General features: G+C 44.0%; 1 protein-coding gene across 1 annotated transcript; it reads left to right on the top strand.

Annotated features, from left to right (window-relative positions):
• Positions 1 to 396: 396 nt before the first annotated feature.
• slc17a8 (solute carrier family 17 member 8) lies at positions 397 to 25558 on the top strand. Its single transcript, XM_035424825.1, has 12 exons — positions 397 to 497; positions 7845 to 8112; positions 9713 to 9831; positions 11393 to 11507; positions 13130 to 13217; positions 15523 to 15609; positions 16065 to 16207; positions 17479 to 17628; positions 17842 to 17974; positions 18384 to 18494; positions 21895 to 22022; positions 22471 to 25558. Exons 1-12 carry the CDS (start codon positions 397 to 399, stop codon positions 22804 to 22806), a joined length of 1779 nt encoding a protein of 592 aa, XP_035280716.1. The 3' UTR covers positions 22807 to 25558.

Raw genomic sequence — 25558 nt, 5'->3', positions numbered from 1 at the left:
GTACAGCAGAGCCTCTGATACAGCCAGGGTGGAAGTGAGGGGGAGGGAGAGTGCATTACGCATTGATGGGGGGGGGGGGGTGGTTGACCAGTCGCTCCACTCACATCGCAGAAAGACGGAGGGGGTCTCTGTTTCACTGAACCCAAAGGAGTGCACCTGCCACTCTTCCCGAGCCCCACCCCACCCCACCCACCCCCTGCACCCCCATCGTCATAGTAACCGCCCTCAGCCATCCACTCAGTGCAGAGGTGGCAGTAGCCCAGCAGCAGGAGGACTGAAGTGCGCTCCTGGAGTGGAACCTGGGAGGATGAGCAGGGGCTAGCGGAGTACGGGGGGTTCCTTTTTTTTAGCGCGCGCTACACACTCGCTGACTGAGGAAAGGAGGGAGGGGGGAGGATGCCGTTCGGGGGGCTGGCCGGGCTGAAGGAGCGGGTCCTCAGACCGGGGACGGAGGAGGTGAGGAGCACCATGGGAGACTCCCTGGGGACTCTGCAGAAGTGAGTAGCGCTGAGCGTGGCTCTCAGTCCGGACCCATGCACTCACGCAGCGCTCTTCAGTCCTTAGGCTTAGGGTGTGTGAGTTAGGGGTGAGTCAGGGATGAGTTAACTGACCCTGGATCAGTTGCCGAGATTAGTCTTCATTCGTTGGGTGGATTTGGGATGAGTTAAAATGATCCTAGATCAGCTGCTGGAATTAGTCTTTATTCGTTAGGGATGAGTTAACTGAGCCTGGATGAGTAGCTGGAATTAGTCTTCATTCCTTAGGGATGAGTTCATTGATCCTGGATGAGTAGCTGGAATTAGGAGAAAGTGGTGGCAGTGGACAGAAGAGCACTGAAAGCAAACCAGTTTAGTGTATTTTTCACTTGATTTGGCTGAAGCATCATGTACGCTGATACTGTGTCGTTTGTGGGCGGAATGTCAAGATAATGGACGCTGGCGTCTCTGGTGTGCAGACATTTTTGTGTTGGCGGTCAATGTGAGCTCGTGAATGTTTGCTAATTAAATCTTTAATTTTTGTAAGTTGTGAAAATAAGGGTAGTTGTGGGCAAATTAATAATATTAAATGCACAGCTGAGAAAAGCAGGAATTTCTGTGTGAACCTTTGTTAAAACAGAAATAAAACAGGCATTTTAATAATTTAATTTGTAACAGTTTTAATATACAGTTTTGTGCTGCACAAAAATGGAAGAAGGTGCAACAATGAAGGGCATTCACTTAAGATATCGATTAAACAAGACATAATATAGGCAAAGGAAACATAAAGGGAATGTGAATTTTAATGCTTGTCACTCAAACAGGTGGCATTATTTCCAGTGATGGAATTCAATGTTTTATTCAAAATATTTCATAAGGAGTATTAACACAGTGCCAATGTTTTTAAAAGCTTGCACAAATTTGAGTCACCACACTCCTGACATTCCTGTGATATTATTACATGATTAATATACAAATCACCAGATATCAAATACTTCAGCTAAATATGCACACAAATATTAAATATAACATACAATCCAAGATACTTACAGGAAGATTATGTAATATAATCAGTCCATAAACAAGTAATTACACAGCTGCAGCTGTATATAATAAACAATCCTTAAAGGTAGGCTAATACTTAAACAAATGCTAAATTCTAGATAAATCATTTAAGATAAATTTACGATAAACAATTCTACAACTTCTAAAAATAGTAAAACTAAATGCAATAGAAATATTTGCTCAGGCTAAACATGCTCATGTCTGTTCCTTTGATTCAGTCACTATAAAAACACTACTGAGAAAAAAATTGAGAGATAAGAAATAGAAACAAACAACAAATAAAACTGTTGAACAAAAAATGAGGCAGGGAAATTTGGAAATAAGACTTTAAAAAGTTAAAAAGTCCTTAAACTTTCAAAACTAATAAAGGACAAGCAATTCAATATATAAATATATAAAAGGTCCCAAAACAGAAGTAAAACACATATATTATTTACGCACAAACTGAGGAAGCAAAAGTTGACAGATTTGCCAGATCATATCAATATGACATATTCACCTGTAAGGCTGTGAGTTTTATTCTAAACATGTAAAAAAAGGGAAGACCAGCAGGACGGAAAAGCGTCAGGTAAAGCAGAGAAATAAATGGGACAAACGGAAAAGAAAGGAACAGAGGCATGGTACACATTTAGGCGCTAATGCTCGGCAAAGTTCCAGAATGTAAGTCTGCTGCCCGTGCCACAAGCTGCATTATTCACAGTTCCATTCATAATTGATGCTGCTATTCAAATACATTTAATTATGTGTAACTGGAGCCTGTAGGTAGCTTTCCGGGAGACATTCCATACCATGCAACCTGTCCCATTACGACACGCTTGAGCGAAATATAGGCTAATTGTCAAACGCTATATATATATATATATATATATATATATATTAGCTTTTGTCAACATGTCTATGTTGTGTAGTTAGTTAGTCTGGCTGTTTAATAATAAATGTTAGAGAGTGTACTATCAGAGACAAAGGAAACTTGTAACTTTCCGGCAATTGTAAAAAAAAAAAAAAAACACGTTAAAGTGATTCATGGCTGGATAGAATCTTGGCAGCAGACATGTGACCATTCCTTCTGTGACGTCATAAAGTCAAAGGTCTGATTGTGTTCATGAAATGAGGGCAAATACGGATCAAAACCATGAATACTGCCTGCTGTAGATTCTTTTATATTTATTGTTTTAAATTTAAATTAGCGTTGCTTTAGGCACTCAGTCTGTATGAAAATGCAACATCGCACTGAGAAAGTATTCAGCAGAAATCAGGACTTAATGGACTTTTGTTCTGAAAATTTGGCTGTTGTGTTATGTGAAAAAAAATCCAATCATGTGCTTGAGATTACAGATAATATTTAATATTCATAGGGTAGGGCTGATTCATTTCACCCAACTGCATAAATCAAAAACTAATGAAAGAAACTATGAGTTGAACTTTGCCCTTGATTAATGCATTTATACCAGCCAGAATGCCGACTCCAGCTTTAGACACAAGGAGTTGCAAAACAGACAACCATGACCTAACACAAAAGAACTACACCTCTTTTCAATTATACCCACACACTCATGCATGCACGCACACACACACACACACACACATACACACTCATGCACGCGCACACATACATGTACACACACACACACTCATGCACACACACGTGCACACACACACACACATGCACACAAACACACGCACATGTATGTACATGCACACACACACACACACGCACAAATGGGTGCCCATTGTCTATCTGCTCAGGCTAGACATGAACTGCACGCTTAACAGGGGGACAGTGGAGTGAGATGGAGTCTGCTCAGGCTGGACAGGAACTGCACGCTTAACAGGGGGACAGTGGAGTGAGATGGAGTCTGCTCAGGCTGGACAGGAACTGCATGCTTAATAGGGGGACAGTGGAGTGAGATGGAGTCTGCTCGGGCTGGACAGGAACTGCATGCTTAATAGGGGGACAGTGGAGTGAGATGGAGTCTGCTCGGGCTGGACAGGAACTGCATGCTTAACAGGGGGACAGTGGAGTGAGATGGAGCTTGCTCAGGCTGGACAGGAACTGCACGCTTAACAGGCGGACAGTGGAGTGAGATGGAGTCTGAGCTTTCGGAGGAGAGTGTGTGTGCTCTTTTTGGTAAAGTTTCCCCCCCTTTTTTTTCTGCCCAATTTGGGACGACTGTACGAGCGCTCATCACTCGAGTAGAGAGGGGTCAGGCAAGCATGTGCTCTCCTCCCAGATATGTGCTGTCTGCTCCCATTCCTTATCCCACTGCAGGCAAGCATGTGCTCTCCTCCCAGATATGTGCTGTCTGCTCCCATTCCTTATCCCACTGCAGGCAAGCATGTGGTCTCCTCCCAGATATGTGCTGTCTGCTCGCATTCCTTATCCCACTGCAGTTATATATTATATTATATTATATTATATTATATTATATTATATTATATTATATTATATTATATACATTAAAGGCATTTAATATTTAATATATATTTCGGTTACAAGACCTGTTATACTACACTTCTTCAAGTGGAAGAAGAAACTTAATGAACAGCTGGAGAGATCACTAGTTTATTTAGGAGAAGGGAGCAGAGAGGAGAAAACTGTGTTCCTAAAAATTTTAATGTTTAGGGATTTTCCCGACCCGGAGACGTGCTAAGAAAACATTAAGATTATTATCATATTGTGGAATTGTTCCAATATATCACAATTTTTCAGTTTTTATCAGTTCACAAACCTTTAAACCAAAGCACTCAGATATCCATAACATCATTTTTTTGTAAAGAGACAGCACAATATTGGTAACACTTTCCCATATTAAATAGTTTTTTTTTTTTGGGAAGGCTGCCACAGAAATAATTAGTCTTCCCACACTAAATCTTTCAATGCTGAACTGCCTAGTGCCTAGCAAATTAATATCAAATTAATGTCTAATTTTTCTTGGAAAAGGTTGCCACAGAAATAATTAGTCTTCCCACACCAAATCTTTCAATCATAAACTTCCTGGTGCCAAGAAGTTATTATTACTTTACCATTAAAACATTTCTGTTTTGACTAATTATTCCTAATAAACAGTTACTACTACTATGTACTTTGTGGAGCAAACCAGGTTGTTTGTTTGTGTGCATGTATGGGTCTTTATTTTCTTCCATTCTGCAGCAGACAGCCCAGTCCTAATGGAAACCACTTCTGTATACTTGAGAGAAGACACTTTAAAACAACCACATGTGCTTCCATTAGTGCTGAGAGAAGAGTAATATTTTCAGGGAAAATACTCTCCAGGCATTGATAATAATCGGCCCTTCTTGCTGCCTTTGGTCTGGGGAACACAGTCTATTTCTGAGGCCTGAGAGTAGGCTGTTTGTCTGAGTCCAGGCTGGGTAAGGGCTCTTTTATCCGTCTTTGTTTGCCCAGCGTTCTACACCTTTACTGTCACATCAAAAGTCCTTCTTTGCCCCTGATGGAAACAGGCGTGTGGCTCTGAGGACTACAGAGAGAATGTACCTGGGCTTCATGACTTTGTGTCAACCCATGTTGTTTTTGCTCATGGATATGTCATGTGGTGCATGTTGCCAAAAATCCTTTTTTTTTTTTTCGACAAAACTTCTCTATGTTAAATTTGTGTTGGTTTTATGCAAAATCAAATTCTGTTCATCATAAATTTAGGGATGGATGAATACGAAACGATACAACTTTATTGTCAGTTTGCACTGAAATTCATTTTGCATCCTTAGGCAGTTCCGTTCAAGAGGTTACGTGCAGATTAAACGTACAGTTACACAGGGAGCAATGTATGATTCAAATGCATAAGTTGCTCAGAGTGGCAGTTCTTGTGAGTTAAGGTTTTCACTTTCTTTCTTTGCTGAGACAGAGCATTCATTCCAATCGCATAATTTTATCTGTCCTCATCTCCTCGGTCCTGGACTGACCCGGAAACCGATCAAGGGCTGCCATCTTTAAGAATATTCAAATCTGTTACATGCTCCTTGGAGGAGCGAGGACCAAGGAGCTAAGAGGGAGCCTTGAAGGAGGCTTGAGCGAGGAAACACGAGTGCATCCTTTGTAGAATTTCTTCTTTTTTTTTGGAGGACGTGAGGTTTAAATGATCAACCTGTGGATCCACCTCCCCCTTATGTAATTGTTTGCAATATAGCACAATAAGCTCAATGTGAACATGGGACTCTGTCCTTCATGGTATGCGCAGCTGTTTTGGACATAATAATGCTTAAGAGGGTAAATAATCCCTCTGAACTGTACCTAATTAAGAAAAGCTTGTTTAAATACCAGGATTGCTGTTGTAGTTGCAAGGAGCATCAGCAGGCACAGTGGCACCCCAGGACTGAGTTTGAGAACCACTGGAGTAGCCAAATGAAAAAAAGGTGAAGAAACGCGGTATCGAGACCAATCTACACCGAGACGCTCTCATAACTCAGATATATAACTCATAAAGCTATCAGTATGACAATATCCTGCGTAGAGTCTGATCTAATTTCTACATGCTATCCTGGAAGACTGTGACTGTATGTTATTTCAACAGAACAGGGTGTTGTGGGAAAAGCCGACTGCATAACTAATGTGACCTCTTTAGATCCAAGCGTCCTGTGAAGCGGTGGTTGTGTATCAGATTAGATCTTATTAGATCATGGGATTTTTGAGAGAAGATGACAACATCTAATCTCTGAAGATAATAATGTTCTGGGAGGAGCTGGTTGAATGCGATCTCATTAGATCACAGTATTCTAGTAGAATACCAAAGCATGCTGATGTGATCTCATTAGATAATTATATTCTGGAGAAGGTTACTGCTTTGCATCTAAATTAGATGGTGTTCTGGGTGAATATGAAAGAAATCATGTGCCATATTATCACATCAGAGTATTCTGAGAGAAGGTGGATGCTTGTGATCTTTAGATAATAGAGTATTTGGTGAAGGTGACTGCAGGTGATCTTATTAGAACCTGGTGCTGTGGGAGGTCACCGAATTCAAATCTTATTGGATCCTGGTGCTGTGGGAGGTCACCAGAATCTGATCTTGTTGGATCCTAGTGCTGTGGGAGGTCACCAGAATCTGATCTTATTGGATCCTAGTGCTGTGGGAGGTCACCGGAGGTAAAGGGTAATGCTGCTTTCAGGCAATGTTGGGTTGGAGTTTTCTCCGAGTCGGGAATACTTCACAACTCGGCCAACCGACTCTTTCTTGTTCACGTGCTTCGCGATCGGACAGCTGAAAGAAAGATGGAGGTGATTGAATATATGTCTTACGTGTGGCTGTGCATTGGTTCCTGTCAGACTGTTTACCCTCTAGGCTAGTAATTGATTTGCTGGCTACAGCAAGCAACCTTTGGCTATTTCAGGGGGTGAAGAGTACAAATCAAAGTATGTCTCTGTGTTTTAAATGTGTTGCTGTGGTTCACTTAAGGCTTTATGGCATCATGACATTTCTTACATTTCACGCAGGACCATGTTGGACCGATTGCGTGACAACTTGGCCAATTCGTGTTGCATCTAGAATCCTGATTTCCTAATGTTTTATTCATTCAGCATACTAAGGTTTTCATGTGGACCTTCCTGGTGGGGAACTCATGTAGACCATAAATCTGACACCACTTGAAAGCAGCGTAACTGAAAGCTGAAGCAGACTTGTGTGGTGATGGTATAAACCCCACTAGTGTCTGTGATTAACACCAATGATCTGCTGTGTAGTCCTTCAGTTGGCCTGTTTTTGGAACCTAAGTCCCAGACATGGAGTCTCTATGGAGACCTGGTATAGTGTCTTATGTCTATGTGGAATCATATAAGTAAGTGGCATTACAGAAACTAGGCTAACAACTGCAGGTGGAAAATCCAAGTTGAGAAAGTAAAAGTCCTCCCCAGTATTTAATTCCAATCACCTAGATTTGGTCATTAGTGCAATTCTTTAGCTAAGAGGTGCAAACTAATTCATGAAATCAGATGGGATGAGTTCATGGGAGGAAGAAACACATGGCAGGACTTTTACTTTCTGACCCCTGGACATTCCACCTTTACTAATAACAGGTTCCTCCTGCCGCCGTCAACCGTCATTTGCCAATTAGTAGCACATTTTTAACCCTTAAAGGTGAGAGATCGCAAATATGTGATTAGAATGTTACTAACTCAACATTCTAATGCTGATGTCACAATCACTGCTGGTAACTGAAAGCAGTGGAGTTCTAGAACACAGGCTTAGAATTAAAAAAACACATGCAGTCTTGGCCTATGCCATGGCTTGGAGAAAATGTGACCAAACAGGGGGACAGTTTGAAAGTTTGGCTCCCGTCTCTGCTTGGAAGGAAAATCGACGGCTCCAACGTGGAGCAGGAGGAGGTCCTGGAGCTGACGGAGGACGGGCGTCCGGTGGCAGCGGGGGCGGCGGGGGCCCAACGCCGGGCCCCGCTGTTCGACTGTGGCTGCTGCGGCTCGCCCAAGCGCTACATCATCGCCATCCTCAGCGGCCTGGGCTTCTGCATCTCCTTCGGCATCCGCTGCATCCTGGGCGTGGCCATCGTGGAGATGGTCAACAACAACACCGTCTACATCAACGGGACGCCCGTCATGCAGGTGAGCGAGCGCCCTCGTCCCGGCACTCAGTCAGCAACCGAAAGGTTCTGGCATGTTCCGGCTAGTCTCATCTGCTGTAACAGGCCAGCCAGCAAGACTCCTGAAGACTCCTGCAGACTCCAAGACTTCATCAGTCATGGCTTTCATGGCAAATATTATTTCGCTGTCTACTTGTCTCTTGCTTTGGTTGGCTGTAGCCGTTAAAATATAGCCATTTAAAACGAGTTTTGATTTTTTTTTTCTCCTTAAGCATCTTTCACAGTCCCTCTGATTTTTTGTAGACATTTGTACATCGGAAATACAGTATGTCTGCTTTGCAGAATTTTTCAGTGAAAGGTGAAACACTTGTTATTTGAAAACAAACCCCAGGAATTATATTTTGTTGTCCGCTGAGGTCATGAAAGTCTACTGCGTAAGTGTTAAGTCCTCATTTTGCCTCTGAGAATAAAAAGCTGTGGGGTCAAGAGATCTTTTTTTTTTTTGTTGGTGGTGCTCATGAGAAATTAACTGGCCGTTTCATCACTGTCATCTGGGGGAATCTCAGTCGACAGCACTAATGGCTTCATTTATGGAAGATGGTGAGCGGCTGCTCATTACGGCTCTCTCTGTAATTTCCTGTGCTGGGAGCTGCAGAGGAGGGCTACTTATGAGAGAATCACCCACACGCATCCATATGCGCATCCATATCCATCCACATATACACACGCATCCATATGCGCATCCATATCCATCCACATATACACACGCATCCATATCCATCCACATATACACACGCATCCATATCCATCCACATATACACACACATGCATATCCATCCACATATACACACGCATCCATATGCGCATCCATATCCATCCACATATACACACACATCCATATCCATCCACATATACACACACATCCATATCCATCCACATATACACACGCATCCATATGCGCATCCATATCTATCCACATATACACACGCATCCATATGCGCATCTATATCCAACCACATATAAACACGCATCCATATCCATCCACATATACACACGCATCCATTTCCATCCACATATACACACGCATCCATATGCGCACTGTGTGCACATATACACATGCATATGATCACTTTAAAACTGAAGTTTCAGGCCATATGAATTGGTGGTCAGCACTATAATAACAACAACAACAACAACAATAATAATAATTATTATTATTTTTTGCACTTATGTTGCACTTTTCTCACTGGCTGCAAACTGTAACACTTTGTGGTAATCAGCGCCCACCTGGGCACGAGGTAGCCATTTTGTGCCAGAACACTCACAACACAACAGGGACAGAACTGTTTTTTCGCCAATTAAAATCAGGGGAAGATTAGGTGGCAGGGCTGGGAACTTAGCCAGAGGGAACCCCCTAACTCTTGAATGCCGTTGAATGTTGTGGAAGTATTGTGCTTTACTGATGTTTTCCAGCCTGTCTAATGCTTTAATTGTGGCTGTTCCTGCTGCTAACTAAAATCAGGCATCTGCAGATCATAGCACACATTACCTCAGCATTGCGCGCGGAGCGCTGTTTGTGAGCGTAGCTGCTGCTGAGACTGAAGGCCCTTTGCTTCCTGCAGCCGGCGCAGTTTAACTGGGACCCAGAGACGGTCGGCCTGATCCACGGCTCCTTCTTCTGGGGCTACATCGTCACGCAGATCCCCGGCGGATTCATCTCCAACAAGCTGGCAGCCAACAGGTGAGTGCGCTTCTGCACCTCTCTCTCAACTGAGCTGTCTCAGTGTGTGTGTGTGTGTGTGTGTGTGTGTAGGGGTATGTGTGAACTTGTAATACTATCAAACGACCAAACGTCCCCACAAGGATAGAAAGATGAGAAAAATTATGCTTTGTGTGGACCTTTTGCTGGTCCCCACAAAGCCAAGAGGCTGTTTTAGGGTTAGGACTTAGGGTTAGGGTAAGGGTTACAATTAGGTTAAGGTTAGGGTTAAGGTTACGCATGTAGTGGTTGGGGTTAAGGTTAGGGTTAGGGTTAGAGGTTACAGAATGAATGTAGTCAATGGAAAGTCCCCACAAGGATAGCAGTACGGGACTGTGTGTGTGTGTGTGTGTGTGTGTGAGCGTGTATGTGTGTATGTGTTCACGTGTGTTTGTGTGTGTATGTGTGTGTGTGTGAGTGAGAGAGTATGTGTGTGTGAGCATGTGTGTGTGTGTGCATGTGTGTGTGTGTATGTGTGTGTGTGCATGTGTGTGTGTTTGTGTGTGCATGTGTGTGTGTATGTATGTGTGTGTGTGAGTGAGACAGTATGTGTGTGTGAGCGCGTGTGTGTGTGTGTATGTGTGTGTGTGCATGTGTGTGTGTGTGTGGGCGTGTGTGTGTTTGTGTGTGCATGTGTGTGTGTGTGTGAGTGAGAGAGTATGTGTGTGTGAGCGTGTGTGTGTGTGTGTGTGTACAGCCGCCATTCATATATGCTAAGATTTGTATTCATACGCAGCGGTTAATGAAGCTTTTGATTTTAGCCAAATGAAGCCCTTCTCCTGGGACAGAACTCATCCCCCTCTGCTGCGAGATATGGTTTTTTGTGGGAGCAGGACCCGGCACGGTGAGGGTTAAGTTGTTCCAGTGCCGCCCCCGTGGCTGATGGGAGGATAGGAGGCCCGTAATAAAAGCTTCACGGGGGAACAGGACACGCCACTCTCGGTGTTAATAATTAAAGATCCAGGCTCAGATTACCCTCCGCGCCACCATATTACAAGTGTCACTTACACGCGGCATTTGGGCCGACACAAGGAGCTTCGGAGAAATGCCACGGCTGCAGGGATGGATCCAACCTCAGCTGGGGGAGCAGTGCATTCAACCCAAGAGGTTGCAAGTTCCAGACCCAGACTGGAGCTGCAGTGCATATGAGTGCTGTGTGAGTGAATAACGGAGAACTCTTGCACAAATAATAAAGGAATCAACTTCCTAAAGCAGAATTTTCGTTTCCTCTTTTTTTGAGTTTTAAGTTTCTGGCGCAACTTCTGGCCACAATGCATTCTGCTTGGGCATTTAGTCTGGGCTTTGGCCCAAAGGCCTTCTGACCCAGTTTAATTGTTGTGTGAGGTCAAAACTGAGGATGTTCAATCAACCGAGAAAGGCATTTTTAAAAACTCTGAACTTCGTATTTCATCCTAAACTGGTGGCAGCTTGGTTGCCACTTCTTTTTACATCTTTATTTTAACGGTGCTTTGCTGTTCTGAGTAATTGCACTTCTTGCATGTTTCGCCGTTGTAACGCGCGGCCATCTTCTCCACTCCTCCAGGGTGTTTGGAGCGGCCATTTTCCTCACGTCCATGCTGAACATGTTCATCCCCTCGGCAGCGCGAGTGCACTACGGCTGCGTCCTGTTCGTCCGCGTCCTGCAGGGCCTGGTGGAGGTCAGCCGACCGCCGCAGCACACTTTCACTCTGACGTTTCTAATCCCTGTTCCTGAAGATCTGCTGTCCTGTGGGTTTTCACTACAACCCTAACAAAGCACACACCTCATTCAACAGCTAGAGCAGGGCTGCCCAACCCTGTTCCTGAAGATCTGCTGTCCTGTAGGTTTTCACTCTAACCCTAACAAAGCACACACCTCATTCAACAGCTAGAGCAGGGCTGCCCAACCCTGTTCCTGAAGATTTAGCATCCTGTAGGTTTTCACTCTAACCTTAACAAAGCACACACCTCATTCAACAGCTAGAGCAGGGCTGCCCAACCCTGTTCCTGTAGATCTGCTGTCCTGTAGGTTTTCACTCTAACCCTAAAAAAGCGCACCTCATTCAACAGCTAGAGCAGGGCTGCCCAACCCTGTTCCTTTAGATCTGCTGTCCTATAGGTTTTCACGCTAACCCTAAAAAAGCACACACCTCATTCAACAGCTAGAGCAGAGCTGCCCACCCCTGTTCCTGTAGATCTGCTGTCCTGTAGGTTTTCGCTCTAACACTAAGAAAGCGCACCTCATTCCACATTTAGAGATCTAGTTGAGCTGCTAATTAGCAGATTCAGGTCTGCTGAATCGCCAGGATGGTCGAACTCCAGGAACAAGGTTGGCAGCACTGTTGATTGACTGTTAGATCAGTAGAGCAGCCGGTTTAAAACCTGGGCTGTAAAGTTCTGCTGAAAATTCCAGCTTAAACCAGCCTAAACTGGTCAAGCTGGTCTACGCTGTGTTTCAACACTTCTACCTGGTATCAGCTGGTCAACCAGGTGTTCACCAGCTGAGCATCCTATAGTCAACTAGTCTAACAGTTTGACCACCAGTTTACTGTGCTAGCTTAACCAGCTATGACCAGCTAGAAGTGTTGAAAACACAGCTTTAACCGGCTTAGAATTCAGGCTGGTCTCAGATGGATTGTTCAGCACGGAGAGCTGTGTTCTCCACACGGATCGCCCATCCAGCCCTGCTCAGGACCACTCAAACCCTGGACCCGGCTCTGGCTGCCTGTTATCACAGTGCAGTTCGCATGTCAGGCCTGCGCACACGAGAGTCAGAAGGAGACATTTGAGAAGCTGAGGAGCTGTCATCTGAACTGTCACAACACCCCCCCCCCCCCCCCCCCCCAAACCTCCAATCTGTCACAGACGCCACAGACGCCAAAGCCACTGGCACCACCCTGCAGCACAACGCCACAGTAGAGATCAATATTGCACTGTGGGGTCCATCCTTGCACTTTCATTTTATTTAACCCTTACTTAACCAGGAAAACCCCACTGAGATGGTGTTGTAATGAGTTAAAGTCTGTGATTGGCTGCACTGTGAAGACTGCACACAATCATCCTCTCTGCTGTGATGAGTTAAAGTCTGTGATTGGCTGCAGTAAATTAGTTAAAGTCTGTGATTGGCTGCAGTATGAAGGCCTCTCAGTCTCCATGCTTGCAATGTTCCTCAACTCAGATCAGTCTCATTTCTGTCTTAAAACCTTAACATTATGATGTATATTGAATGTGCACCAGTTCGGTTGCTGTAAGTGGAGGTTGTTATTTTGTATGACGATGCCGTTTGGGGGTCACATGACAGGGGGTTACCTACCCAGCATGCCATGGGATGTGGAGCAAGTGGGCGCCGCCATTGGAGAGAAGCCGGTTAGCAACCACGTCCTTCTGTGGTGAGTGTTTCTGCCTTTCTGCAGCGTTTCTCTTGATCGTGTCAGTCAACTGCAGAAGAGACTTTGGTTGAATGCCTCACATCATAAAGGTCTTTCTCCCTTACTGACCGCCTTGCTCTTTGTGGTGCAAAAATGATTATTTTGAAAGGACTGTTTTGGAATTCCCTATTGATTTCCCCCTGATTTTAAATGGGCAGTCATCATTTCAGGACCAGCTTGTCACTTTAGCATCCTCTGTGAATTTGGGAAGGCACACACTAGGAAAGGTATACCCTGACACAGACAGGATTCAAACCACTGGGAGCATCACAGAGACATAAGAACAAGTGCGTAAGCTGGTCACACAACTGAAGAGCCTACATTTATTTTATTTTATTCAATCTTTATTTAACGCGGAAAACACCAATGAGATTGAAATCTCTTTTGCAAGGGACACCTGACATAAAACACAACAAGATGGTTGACAGTCAAGTTGCAGGCATCAAATGGGGAATGAGACAGCAGTGTAACAGTAATTAAACAGCAGAGCAGAGGTTAAAAGCAGGAGCATATTTCAGTCACAGAGTCACAAATTACATGTTTAAAATCAGCATTTGAAATTAAGTTGTCAAGTTTAAGTTTTTTTTGTTGTTGTTGAAGATTGTTCCAACTGTTATGTGCAAAATACCTGTAGCCCAGCTTTCCAAATTCAGTAAATAGGCGAGGAACTTTAAAGAGTATCACATCCCTAGTGCAGAGGTGATAACTACAGCATGTGGATTTCTAATTCAAATACATGGTGTTAGAATGTATATTATGTATATTAAATTGGTCAGCAGATTTAGCAGTAAAGCTGCTGTTTAACTGGAAGGTTGCAGGCTGTTTGTCACAGTCCTATTCAGCAGGGTGTCCATTCTGACTCGCTTCAGGAAGTTCTGGGACTCACAAACGCGTAACATGACTTTTCACCGCTGATATATATACAACACAGTACCGCAATGCTGATTGGACGGAGGTTTTTTCTTCCAGTATAAATTACCGGTGTGAAATACAGCTTTAGGAGCCTGGGATGAGGGGGCTGCTGGGCTTTGTGTTGTGTTGCAGATGTTTACCGTTGCTTATGTAAAGCTCATTAGTCCGTCGTCTTTTCTGACGAGCCGATTCCATGGCAACGCCTGCTTCGGAGCCCTCTTGACACCGCAGATGAATGGAGATCACCTCTGAATTATTCACTCGCTGTATCTGGAGAGGGCTCTTTCCACTGAAACGCAAAGTGTCATTTTACCCCGGTCGCCGCCCGCGGAAACTGCGCAAGGGTGCTCCTCGCACACCGGTGACCGCTCCCTTTGAAAAGCTCGCCACAGTCCGATACATCCATGCCGAGTAAGGCACGGGAACCCAGACTTGCGCTCAGAGAATTTCAGATTCGATTCTCCGGAAGGACGCTCTGCTCTTGTCTCATTGAGCATCCCGTCGTATGATTGGACGACATAAGAACACGTGACCTTTTCTGCTGAAGCCTTAATGATGTTCACAGAAAGAGTGCTGACTTGCTGAAAAGTTAGAATATTTTCAAAAAATACCAGAGATCCAAAGAACTGATTTTTCAGTGAATTATCTGAATGGTATTTGTCAAACTACTGTATCTTCATTTGTCGCTATCTGATGTAGGTGCACATAAATCAATTTTTCATGTTTTACATTAGCTCATGATATATACGTATGAAAAATAATTGCATAAAACATACAGCATTTTGAGATATCGCACCAGAACTTTTTCTGAAAAAACACAGTCACTCATTGCAGCAAAGAGATACAGATTTGATTTTTTAAAGAGCTGTATTGATCAATATTCATTCAAATACAGTATAATACATTTAATACTTAACATCTTGAAGAATGTGTGTCTCTGTTTAGGAGGAACAGTACCTCAGAGGGCGGGTAATGGATGCAGTGCTTGTTTCTATGGGGATGATCTCAGAACATCTCCGTATGGAATCTGTGCATTTTAGTTTGCTTAAAGTGTCAATACTCAATTTTTGTCAGTACTTTCATTTTACAAAATCCTATATTTGATACCTTTTTACACTGACATTTTTGTAGCACTATTGATTCAATGTGTTTGTGTTCTGCAATTGCTGTTCTATAAGCTAATTTCCACTGGTGGTGTCGGGTGCGACAATCCTGCCAAGTATTCAGAGGTAATGACGCACGCAAAAAGTCAAATCTCTCTCTCTCTCACTCTCTCCCTCTCCCTCTCCCTCTCCCTCCCTCCCTCTCTCTCTCCCTCTCCCTCTCTCTTTCTCTCTCTCTCTCTCTTTCTCAGGGTCCTACGCAGGTGCAGTCATTGCCATGCCTTTGGCTGGGATCCTGGTGCAGTATGTGGGGTGGTCCTCGGTGTTCTACATATACGGTAAACCACCACGATAACGTACGGTGAACGTAGTCACGGTAACGTACGGTGAATGTAGTCACGGTAACACGCGGTGAACATAGTCGCAGTAACGTACGGTGAACGTAGTCACGGTAGCGTACGGTGTACGTAGTCGCGGTAACGTACGGTGTACGTAGTCGTGGTAACACGCGGTCAGCCCTGAACTCTTTTAAGGAGAGAAGCCCACTCAAACGCCCAGCTGTTCTCCAGAGTGGTGGAGCACCCGCTGTGTACACAATGAGAGAGCTGAAGAGGAGTATAGTGGAGGTCAACGGGGCACCTTCACTTTGATCCAGCTCTCAAACCCGCCGCCCCCCTTCCCTCTCCCGTCGGGCCCACAGAGTGCTCAGCCCTTATATTGACTTCCTGTCTCAGTCCAGTCCTGAGATCTTTGGGATGATACGGTACTTTGGTTTGTTTTGTTTCTTTGCCAGGGGTCTTTGGGATGATATGGTACATGTTCTGGCTCATCCTGGCCTACGACAGTCCCGCTGTTCACCCCACCATCAGCGAGGAGGAGAGGACCTACATCGAGACCTCCATCGGGGAGGGCGTCGGCCTGATGAGCGCTACTGAGGTACGCCAGCCGAGAGTCAGAGCAGCCTGAGCCTGTCCAGCCCTAGCAATGCTGCACCTTTTAAAATCCCTACAGAGGGCCGAGTCAGAGCAGCCTGAGCCTGACCAGCCTTAGCAATGCTGCACCTTTTAAAATCCCTACAGAGGGTACTACTACACCCGTGCCTCAGTGCAGTGATCGCGTACGCAGCATTAACAGGAAACGGAGAAGCGCTGGCTGAAAATGCCACGTGTCTGAACTACAAGTCTACAAGTACTACAAGTAGTCTTATGAAAGATCTTTTAATCACTTTCATCACTGCTGTTAATTATACAAGAGCAAATTAGTTTTTCCAAAATGTATATCCAAAATTCCTCATAATTCCGTAAGTAATTGAATATAATTTACTTGTACACCCCTGCTAAAATGATAATACTGAGTCCTCACATGAGGTAGGATTTCACCAGGTTTTCGTTTTTGTCTTAACAATTTCCCCCTTGAAAACACAAGCAACATTGGGGGGCTCGGTGATGTGGGATTCTGGCGAGTTTGCATTAGAACTGCTCTACATGAATAAACATTTTTTTCCACTGCTTAGCTTGTGGCTGCATAATTCATGAGCCTTCTCTATCTGTCCTATAAATAACGCTCCTAAACTGCTGTATAATTCATGGATTTTCCGTGGTCATCCTACAAGAGAAGAAAAAAAACTGTGTCTGCCACCTGTCTCACACATTAGTGGTCTTAGAAAATAACTATTTTTATTCAAATCTTTTTGTTAGCTGCACGGGATGATTAATATTTGCTTATAAATATCTTCATTGTTGTTCAGATTATTTCGAATGTATTTTGGCCCAGAAGGACTGCACAATCTACATCAGAACCCATGCTCAGTCTAAGGCCTTGTACACACTGACCGGTCTGGTGTGGTTTTAGTTTTGGGAATGTTCCCACAAAACTGAGTCCAGTTGACATCAACCGTGGCGTCAAACTATCGCATGACCGATTGAGCAAGGTCATTCCATTTGGGTACTACATGTTTCCTTGATTCCTCTGTCCTCGTGTCTTTTCCTCACGTCCTTTCTATGCTTCCTCCGTTGGGTGGAGCTAAGGAGTGAGGAAAGGATGTGTCCTTAGTGTGTCTAGGGCAGGCAGACTGTGTCATACGTTGTCAGCTTTGAGGAATTGGGCACTATATCAACTCCTACTTCCCTTTCCTCCCCTCCCCAACTTCCTGACTCCTGCCCCCCCCCCACGCCGCCGCCCCCCACGTGCACCCCCCCCCCCCGCAGAAGTTTAAGACGCCCTGGCGGCGTTTCTTCACCTCCATGCCGGTGTACGCCATCATCGTGGCCAACTTCTGCCGCAGCTGGACCTTCTACCTGCTGCTCATCAGCCAGCCAGCCTATTTCGAGGAGGTCTTCGGCTTCCCCATCAGCAAGGTGAGCTAGGTATACAACACCTAGCAAGGTGAGCTAAGTACGTAAGACCTATATCAGCAAGGTGAGCTACGTATATAACACCTACAGTATTTCAGCAAGGTGAGCTGGGTTTTGGGGCGCCAGTAGATGATGAGTTCTCGGCCTGGGTTTGGGGGCGGCAGGAGATGATGAGTTCTCGGTCTGGGTTTGGGGGCGGGTCTCCCCGTCCTGCAGGTAGGGCTCCTGTCGGCGGTCCCCCACATGGTGATGACCATCGTCGTTCCCATCGGCGGCCAGCTCGCCGACTTGCTGCGCAGCCGCAAGATCCTCTCCACCACCACAGTGCGCAAGATCATGAACTGCGGAGGTAGGCGGGATGGGCCGCGCGTTCGCGGGGCGCTGGCCTGGGCATTTTACCCCTCACTCACCGCCGGTGCTGCTGCACTGTTCCAAACTGCCAATGGGCATTTTCACAGGAGGGCTGGAGAGGACGTAGGTGCATATAACACAACATTTTACATTCATCACGTTCATACTGTGATTAATCAACAAGGCATCATTTACAAACATTAATATTTATTGATATTCACAGACAATAATTTTGTAGAAACGCCGGTATTCTGTAGAAACGCTGATATTCTGTGGAAACGCCGATTTTTTGTAGAAACGCCAGTATTTTACAGAAACGCTGATATTCTGTAAAAACGCTGGTATTCTGTAGAAATGCCAGTATTTTGTAGAAACGCCGGTGTGTTGTAGAAACCTTGTTTCCGCAGGGTTCGGGATGGAGGCTACGCTGCTGCTGGTCGTCGGGTTCTCACACACGAGGGGCGTGGCCATCTCCTTCCTGGTTCTTGCCGTGGGCTTCAGCGGATTCGCCATCTCCGGTGAGACCCCTCGTGCTTCCGCTTGCCTCCATCAGGGGGCACTGTAATCAAATAAAAAATCTAATCCATTTATTTATATAGCGCATTTCACGAACAGTTGTCACAGAACACTTCACAGACAACCCTGGCCTAAACCCCCCTCAGGAGCAAGCCTAAGGCAACAGTGGCAAGGAAAAGCTCCCTGGTAACAGACAGGAAGAAACCTGGGAAGGAACCAGGCTCAAGGGGTGGAGCTTATTGAGACAACACAAACAACTTGTAAAACAGCTGTGCGTATGCAGTCATAAGACATACAAAAACAACTTTTTAAAAATAAACATATAAATATATTAATTCCTCCACCCCCGGCTGAGGAGGTTCATTTCAGATATTGTACTGCAGAGTACCGTTTCAAGTAGGGCTTCTTTTGTTCAGAATGATGGACTGCACAACCAGCGCTGTGCTCTGAAGAAGCTGAGTAGGTTCGTGGAGGACATTAATGGTTTTTGTGAAATGACTTTCCCTCACCGTGCAAAACATAACAACGGTCTGTACGGTCTCAGCGCTTTGAGGGCTGGGAATGCAGAATTCATGGGACCTTCAATAGCCAAGAGGAGAGCTGTTCTTGTGGAGGCTTACTGAACACAAGAGGTTACAGAACAGAGGGTAAAATAAACCATCTTTTGGTTTTTTTTTACTTTTTTAAAGTAACAGAACAGGCCACAGGACATCAAAACACTGATTGGTTGAAAAAGAACATGTGGTTCAGTCAGCCAGCTCACAAATTCTGAAGGCTGTCAGGATCTTTGACCCAAAGTTTTCAGTCTGGACGTAGTAAACCTCCCACTCGGTTCTAGTTCAGGCATTGACTAAGGGCTGAAACTCTGAACTTGACTACACCACCAATTTATGAGACAGAGACTGCAAGTCAACAGACAGTTATTAAACTGCACAATGTATACCACAGGACTTTTTGCTTAACTTCTCCGTGTCATACACAGCTGCTCCTGTTTTCTATATGCACGCTCTTACTGCTTGTTCCTCATTTTACTGGCTTTAGCTACACTGTATTACTAACACTCTAAATCAACTTTTCACACTTCCTCATAGAAAAAAATAATTGTCTAATACACCCCCACTTAATCTGACACATCATTAGCGTCAAAAAACACAAACAGCGCGTCATCATTCTTCTTACGTTCCTGATTAGGTTGGTAAGCGACTGATGGACTGAGATTATTGGCACAATTAATCTGATGAACATCTGAGAAGGGCTGCTTTAAATCTTCATAGCTCACATTTTACATGTTATCTGAAACAGCCCCACTTAATTAATTCAGTGGTACAGTGCGAAGTGCCCTACCTAGTTATCAGACTTCTGGTTACACACACACGTACGCAATTCCATGTGCTATTAATGTCAGACATGACGTACAGTCGATGCTACAATAGCTTGGCTAGAGGCATCGCCAGCCCTGGCATGCCAGGGTCAGATTTCAGAAGCCGTGGTCTTGCGTGACGTTTATTGTGGTTCTCAAAAGAATTTAATCTGACGTCGATATTGAATATGAATTCCAGACAGAACTGTTCGAGCCTGATGAAATGTTAAAAGCATGCAGATACTTAAGAGAGCATTCTGTGCCGTTTGACTGGGTGCAGAGGGGAAAAACACTGCCACGCCTTGAGCGGTGGATAAAAACACGTCTGCACCTGCTGTCATTGAAATATGCAGCTGCTTTTTCTCTGTGGCAGGCGTGTACTTAGCCTGAATACTTTATGGTGTGCAGAAGTTCTCAGAATGGACCAAATTCACCTATTTCTGTGCAATCTCATCTTGGGTTCTGTAACAATCAGTAAAATATCTATTTAAATTATTCATTCTAGAAGAAATACGTACATTCCATGTTTTCTATTGAAATTATATTATTTATTGGTTATGTTGATGCAGGTTCATACGGTACTTATTTACATGGTTTGATTCCTATATAAGTAGCATAATGTAATATAAGTCACAGGTTAATAACAGCTGGCTTTAAAATTAAAAAAAAAATTTTAATTACAATTTTAAATTTTAAATTTAAACCCACAGTGTACTAGTATTAACTGCTCAGCTGCTTTAATGAGCCATCCAGCAGCCCAAAAAATGTATTAATGAGTCCCCCCCGCCCCCACTGACTGACCGCTCGTTTTGGAGAAGGCTTTGCCGTCTTTTAATGCCTTTATACTGAAGGCACATTGTTTTTGCCTTTAACCCTTTCAAATGTGCGATCACAAATATGTCATTAGAATGTTCTCAACCGAACATTCTGATGCTGATGTCACAATCACTGCTGGTAAGTGAAAGCCATGGAGTTCTAGAACATACCATAGACATACCATAACATAGATTTAGAACACTTTTTTTTTTTTTTTTTAAACATTCCAGAATTCCTACTCTTCAGCTGGTTAATAGAGTGAGACCTGGGTCCATGTGCGGTTTTTCAGACACCTTGGAGGAACCTCTGAGGCCATCTGCTAATCTGTCTGACCCGAGCTGATTGGGCATTGTTCCGTATTCACCGTGCTTCATTAATTCATATCGCGCTCTGATGAAGCCGCCCACTGACGCTGCCCTTCCTCGCACTCTTTTGTGGGATCTGGCTCGCCGATATTATCAGGTTGCGCCAGGGAATCAAATGACTGGTGATCTGCGTTGTTGACCGTCTCAATAGTCTTTCTGCCGGTCGGCCATCGGGTCCCGGCATCTTAGGATAGGCTCCGCCTCCAAATGTCAGCCTTGTGGGTTACTAGGTAAAGAATGACAAAAGAATCCAGAAACTCTGGGATATGTTTAGTGTGATGTAGCTTAGCCGCGGGGATGCTATTCGGTTTGCAAAGCTAGACTGTTATGAAAGTCTGTTATGAAAGGGACTCAAATTTGTCTCGATGCGTTCTTGATTTCCAATAGATTCAAATGCCAGCAGCTACCTAGACACACCTCTGGCTTGAAACAATGGCAGATGAATGTGAATCTATAAATGCAAATCTATAACTGTCACATCCAAGGCCCTGCAAACAGACCAGAGAGATACCGCTTCCAAACACCATTGCTCCATTGTGCTTTTTAAACTGAAACACATGACTTAATTTGCTTATAAATGTTATATGAAGTTATTTTAGCAAAAGGTTTACTGAGTTAAAAGACCAGATTTCTGAGTTGTGTTTATGGGAACACAGTTTCAGGTAATACAGCATTACTGGTGTATTAAGATGTGGTAGAAATATACATAAAATTCCTATTGGGCTGATTACAAAAAAAAATACAATTTAATAAAAAATAAAAATCAGCCTAGTAAGGTTTACTTCACATTTGGAGTGATTGTTATTTATTTATATCACACAGTCATGTCGCTTTTTTAGGATTTATTTTCTGCTCGGTCAGGTTTCAACGTGAATCACCTGGACATCGCTCCGCGCTACGCCAGCATCCTGATGGGAATTTCCAACGGGGTGGGAACGCTGTCCGGCATGGTGTGCCCGCTCATCGTCGGAGCGCTGACCAAACACAAGGTGCCTCCGCACTGCCCCGCTCTAGGCCTTTACTGCGTTTTCGCTTTTCGTCTTTGCTCAGAAAATACCCAAGTGCAGCGTTTTACAGACCAAGGTTTGAAGTGGGCGTGTACTTGCCTACTCACTCATGAGCTAAAGCTGGGCTGGGCTGCTCACTCAGTGACTTTTAAATGTTGCAATTCTGATGTGCCGTAGTGCCTCAAAAAGTGTGCAGGATTTTTTTATTTTCTCTTGCAAGCCTGCTGTAAGCACAGAGCAATTCTCAACCTGTCAGTGAAGGCGAAATAATGATAGTTATTTTTTATTGTGTATTGTGATGATAATCCCTGACACTAACGTTTGATGTTTGCTCTGGATAAGAGTATCTGCAAATGACTAAGTGCGGTTTCAGTAGATTAGACAGATTTAACTTCCTGTCCCCGCCCCCCCCCCCCCCGTTTCCCACCAGACCCGTCTGGAGTGGCAGCACGTCTTCGTGATCGCGTCCATGGTCCACTACACGGGGGTCGTGTTCTACGCCATCTTTGCGTCGGGCGAGAAGCAGGACTGGGCGGACCCTGAGGACGCCGCCGACGACCGGTGTGGCCTGGTGGACCAGGACGAGCTGGCGGAGGAGGCCGAGCTCACCGGCGAATCCGCCCTCACCGCGGGGAAGAAGACGTCCTACGGCGCCACCTCCGCCAGCGCCGGCGGCCGCAAGCAGGGATGGCGGAGTCAGAGGGGCGTCACCACGCAGCAGGAGGAGCAGGAGCCCTCGTACCACCAAGAGAACGGAAGCTTCTAGGCCCACCACTGAACACTCTGGCCAGGCTCGCGTTCGAGGACAACCCAGAGGGCAAAGTTCATCCCTGGTGGATATGATCAAAACGAAGTATGAAGTCCCCCCCGCCCCCCCTCCTGCCCAACCAATAGCAAAAGGCATGTCCCCAGACCACAAGGGTTCGAGAATGAGGGAAATTGAAGCTCACGCCCATCAGAGATTTTACGACAAATCTTTGTGTGTTTTGTTTCTCCCCCAAATACCCTTTTTCCTTTGCCTTTGCTTCTTTACCCAAAGAAGGCCTTTTGGGAATGATGCGATTTGGGAATGATGCAAAGACTATCCTAAGAGTTATTCTGTTTTTGTTTTATTGGTCACGTATGAATTTGGTCCTTTGGAAAGTAAATCTCGTAGTTCCAAAATTCAGATTAATAACATTTTATTAGCAAAGCAAAAATAATCTCTTTTACAGGATGAAACATACCGTAAAAGCAAGGCTGGTCAATTCCAATACAGTGTTGTTCAAGCACCAGCTTTACAACCCTTTCTCAGAACAACATGTACCAATAAGGTGGCAGGTAACCACACGGTCATTGTTACCTCTGTATGCATATCTACTCCCCCTCCCCCCCTCAATGAAAATTAACACTGCCAGACTCCTGGAGAAAAGATTGAAGCTCTGCAAATTTGCAAAAGGTGGTTTGTGTTTTTCCTAAGTTGGACAAAGCATTTCTGAATAATGAAACTAGTTTGCCTTTCTGTTTTTGACATGAATTAGGTACAATACATATAAGAAAATAACAAATTTTGTGTCTACACATCACGGTAGATTCCTGTTATATTTATTAAAATATTTATTAAAAGATTGGAAAGAAGCATACAGAACTAAATTCAGACAATATTTGAAGACTACTAAATTGGAGTGAAATGCTAGCTAAACCTTAGTAAGGAGTTATTAGTTAGATATGCAATGAAGAGATATGGAATTATAATATCAAATTTTTCCCAACTAGTCAAGTTATGAATACACAGAAGGCTTAAACAAACAACATGTAAAAAATCACAAAAGCAATCGCATAGATAAAACGTAGACAAAAATACACAAAAGACCTATTATTACTTAGCTGATATTAATTCTGCGTTGCATAACTATTCATTTGAAAATTGCATGGCAGAGAACACGTGTAAAAGTCACCTTATGGCTTTCCACTGCAGTCCTGGTTCATTAGGTGCTCTTTTTTGATTTCAGTCCATTTTAACAGTTTTACTTCAAATGTACATGATCTCAGCGAATTAGACAGTTTAGAAGAAGTACTTGGGATGGCCTTTAGAACAAAATAATAATAATAATAATAATAATAATAATAATAATAAACATTTAAAAGGACTAATGATCAATTATTCAACTTATTTGCTATGCTTACCTTTTGCCATATTTGACAAATTTCAGGCCCAGATTCAACATACCCACAATGCATTTGTCCTCTCAGCTCTTTTATGCTTCTTCCCCCTTCATCCTCCCGATTCTGAAGGTCCAGTCATGCCCACGTTGTAGCGCTGACTGCAGCCTCCATTTTCCATTCGGGAGGGTGCGAACGAGCACGCGCTGTCCTCCAAACCAAGGCTGTGTCTGAATCAGCCTCCTACTGAGGGGGCGTAGCTAGGAACTCTGGGTGTCCTGAAAGAATATTGCTCAGGGCACCCCCCTTTTTTAATAAAACAATTCACATGTTTTTAGCTGTGGGCCCCCCCAAGCTGTGCCCGCAGAATTGGCAGCTCAACAATTGAGCTTGTAGGAGCCAGGTCAACCAGTAGGGGTCACTGTAAATTAAGCTATCATCTCGGCTGACTAAACCCCTTCTGTTCCTGGCTGACACTAGAGCCGGTAGTGCCCTACACTGTGGGTCTGCCAGCTCCAGTCAGCGCTGGCACAACCCAGATTCAACACCAGAACCGGGGGGGCATCCATTCACTAGAACAGTGCCTTAACAGGGCGAGCTGTCCAGCAGCCTGAGCTATGAGCTTTAATTATGAAAAGAATTTAGTTTTTCTTTTGTTACTTTTGTGCAGTATTTTGTTAATTTTAGGGATTGCCACCGTGGTTGTGCAATAAAAACAAACGAACAAAAAAAACCTTCTTGATTTCTCCACTCAAAGTTACAGGATGAAATGCCTTTGGGGATTGATTGAATCTGGGCCTATATGTGTATGAAACTGCAAAAAGTGTGGATTAAGTTGGCTTGTGTTATATTGTGTTCACATCACACAATGCGGTTAAAAGAAGCAATGCAACCTAATTCCCATTTACATGAAGTAGAATTGCTCAAGGTAAGACATCACAACAGTAAAGAACATTATATTATTGTGAGAGAAAAAAGAAAAACATATCATTGCTATTTTGTACAGGATAAATTTATTTTTGAAGTGCACTTTGTTGTTTGGGGAGTTTGTTGATTTAAAATATGCACTTTACTGTAATCAGGCATGCCAGCTTTGTACGTTATTTGTCCGTACTGAAAATATATTCATTTTTTAGTACTGTTCCCATTCAATCAGCAGAAATGTGTTCCGTCCTTCTGTTGGAATAACTCATTTTTGGGTTATTTTGTTAACTCAACATTTTAAATTAATTTGAGTCATTATTAAAATTACAATTTTGCATATGAAATGTAAAAAGTTCTGTTGGCCTTTTAACTCTCAAGTAAAACACCTTACTGTATTTAATTTGGCAGTGGATTAAGTCAGTGAGTGAGTGAGAGAGTGAGTCAGTCAGTGT

Source organism: Anguilla anguilla, chromosome 7, assembly GCF_013347855.1.
Source record: "Anguilla anguilla isolate fAngAng1 chromosome 7, fAngAng1.pri, whole genome shotgun sequence".
Classification (NCBI taxonomy): domain Eukaryota; kingdom Metazoa; phylum Chordata; class Actinopteri; order Anguilliformes; family Anguillidae; genus Anguilla; species Anguilla anguilla.
Note: the sequence above shows the minus strand (reverse complement) of the source record. Positions and strands in the feature narration are given on the sequence as shown.

Excerpts from the sequence above, each read along its gene's own strand:
- slc17a8 (XM_035424825.1), top strand. The coding sequence starts at position 397 with ATGCCGTTCGGGGGGCTGGCCGGGCTGAAGGAGCGGGTCCTCAGACCG. Across the intron at positions 9,832-11,392 it reads AACAAGCTGGCAGCCAACAG|GGTGTTTGGAGCGGCCATTT; the intron begins GTGAGTGCGCTT and ends CCACTCCTCCAG. Across the intron at positions 16,208-17,478 it reads GCCTGATGAGCGCTACTGAG|AAGTTTAAGACGCCCTGGCG; the intron begins GTACGCCAGCCG and ends CCCCCCCCGCAG.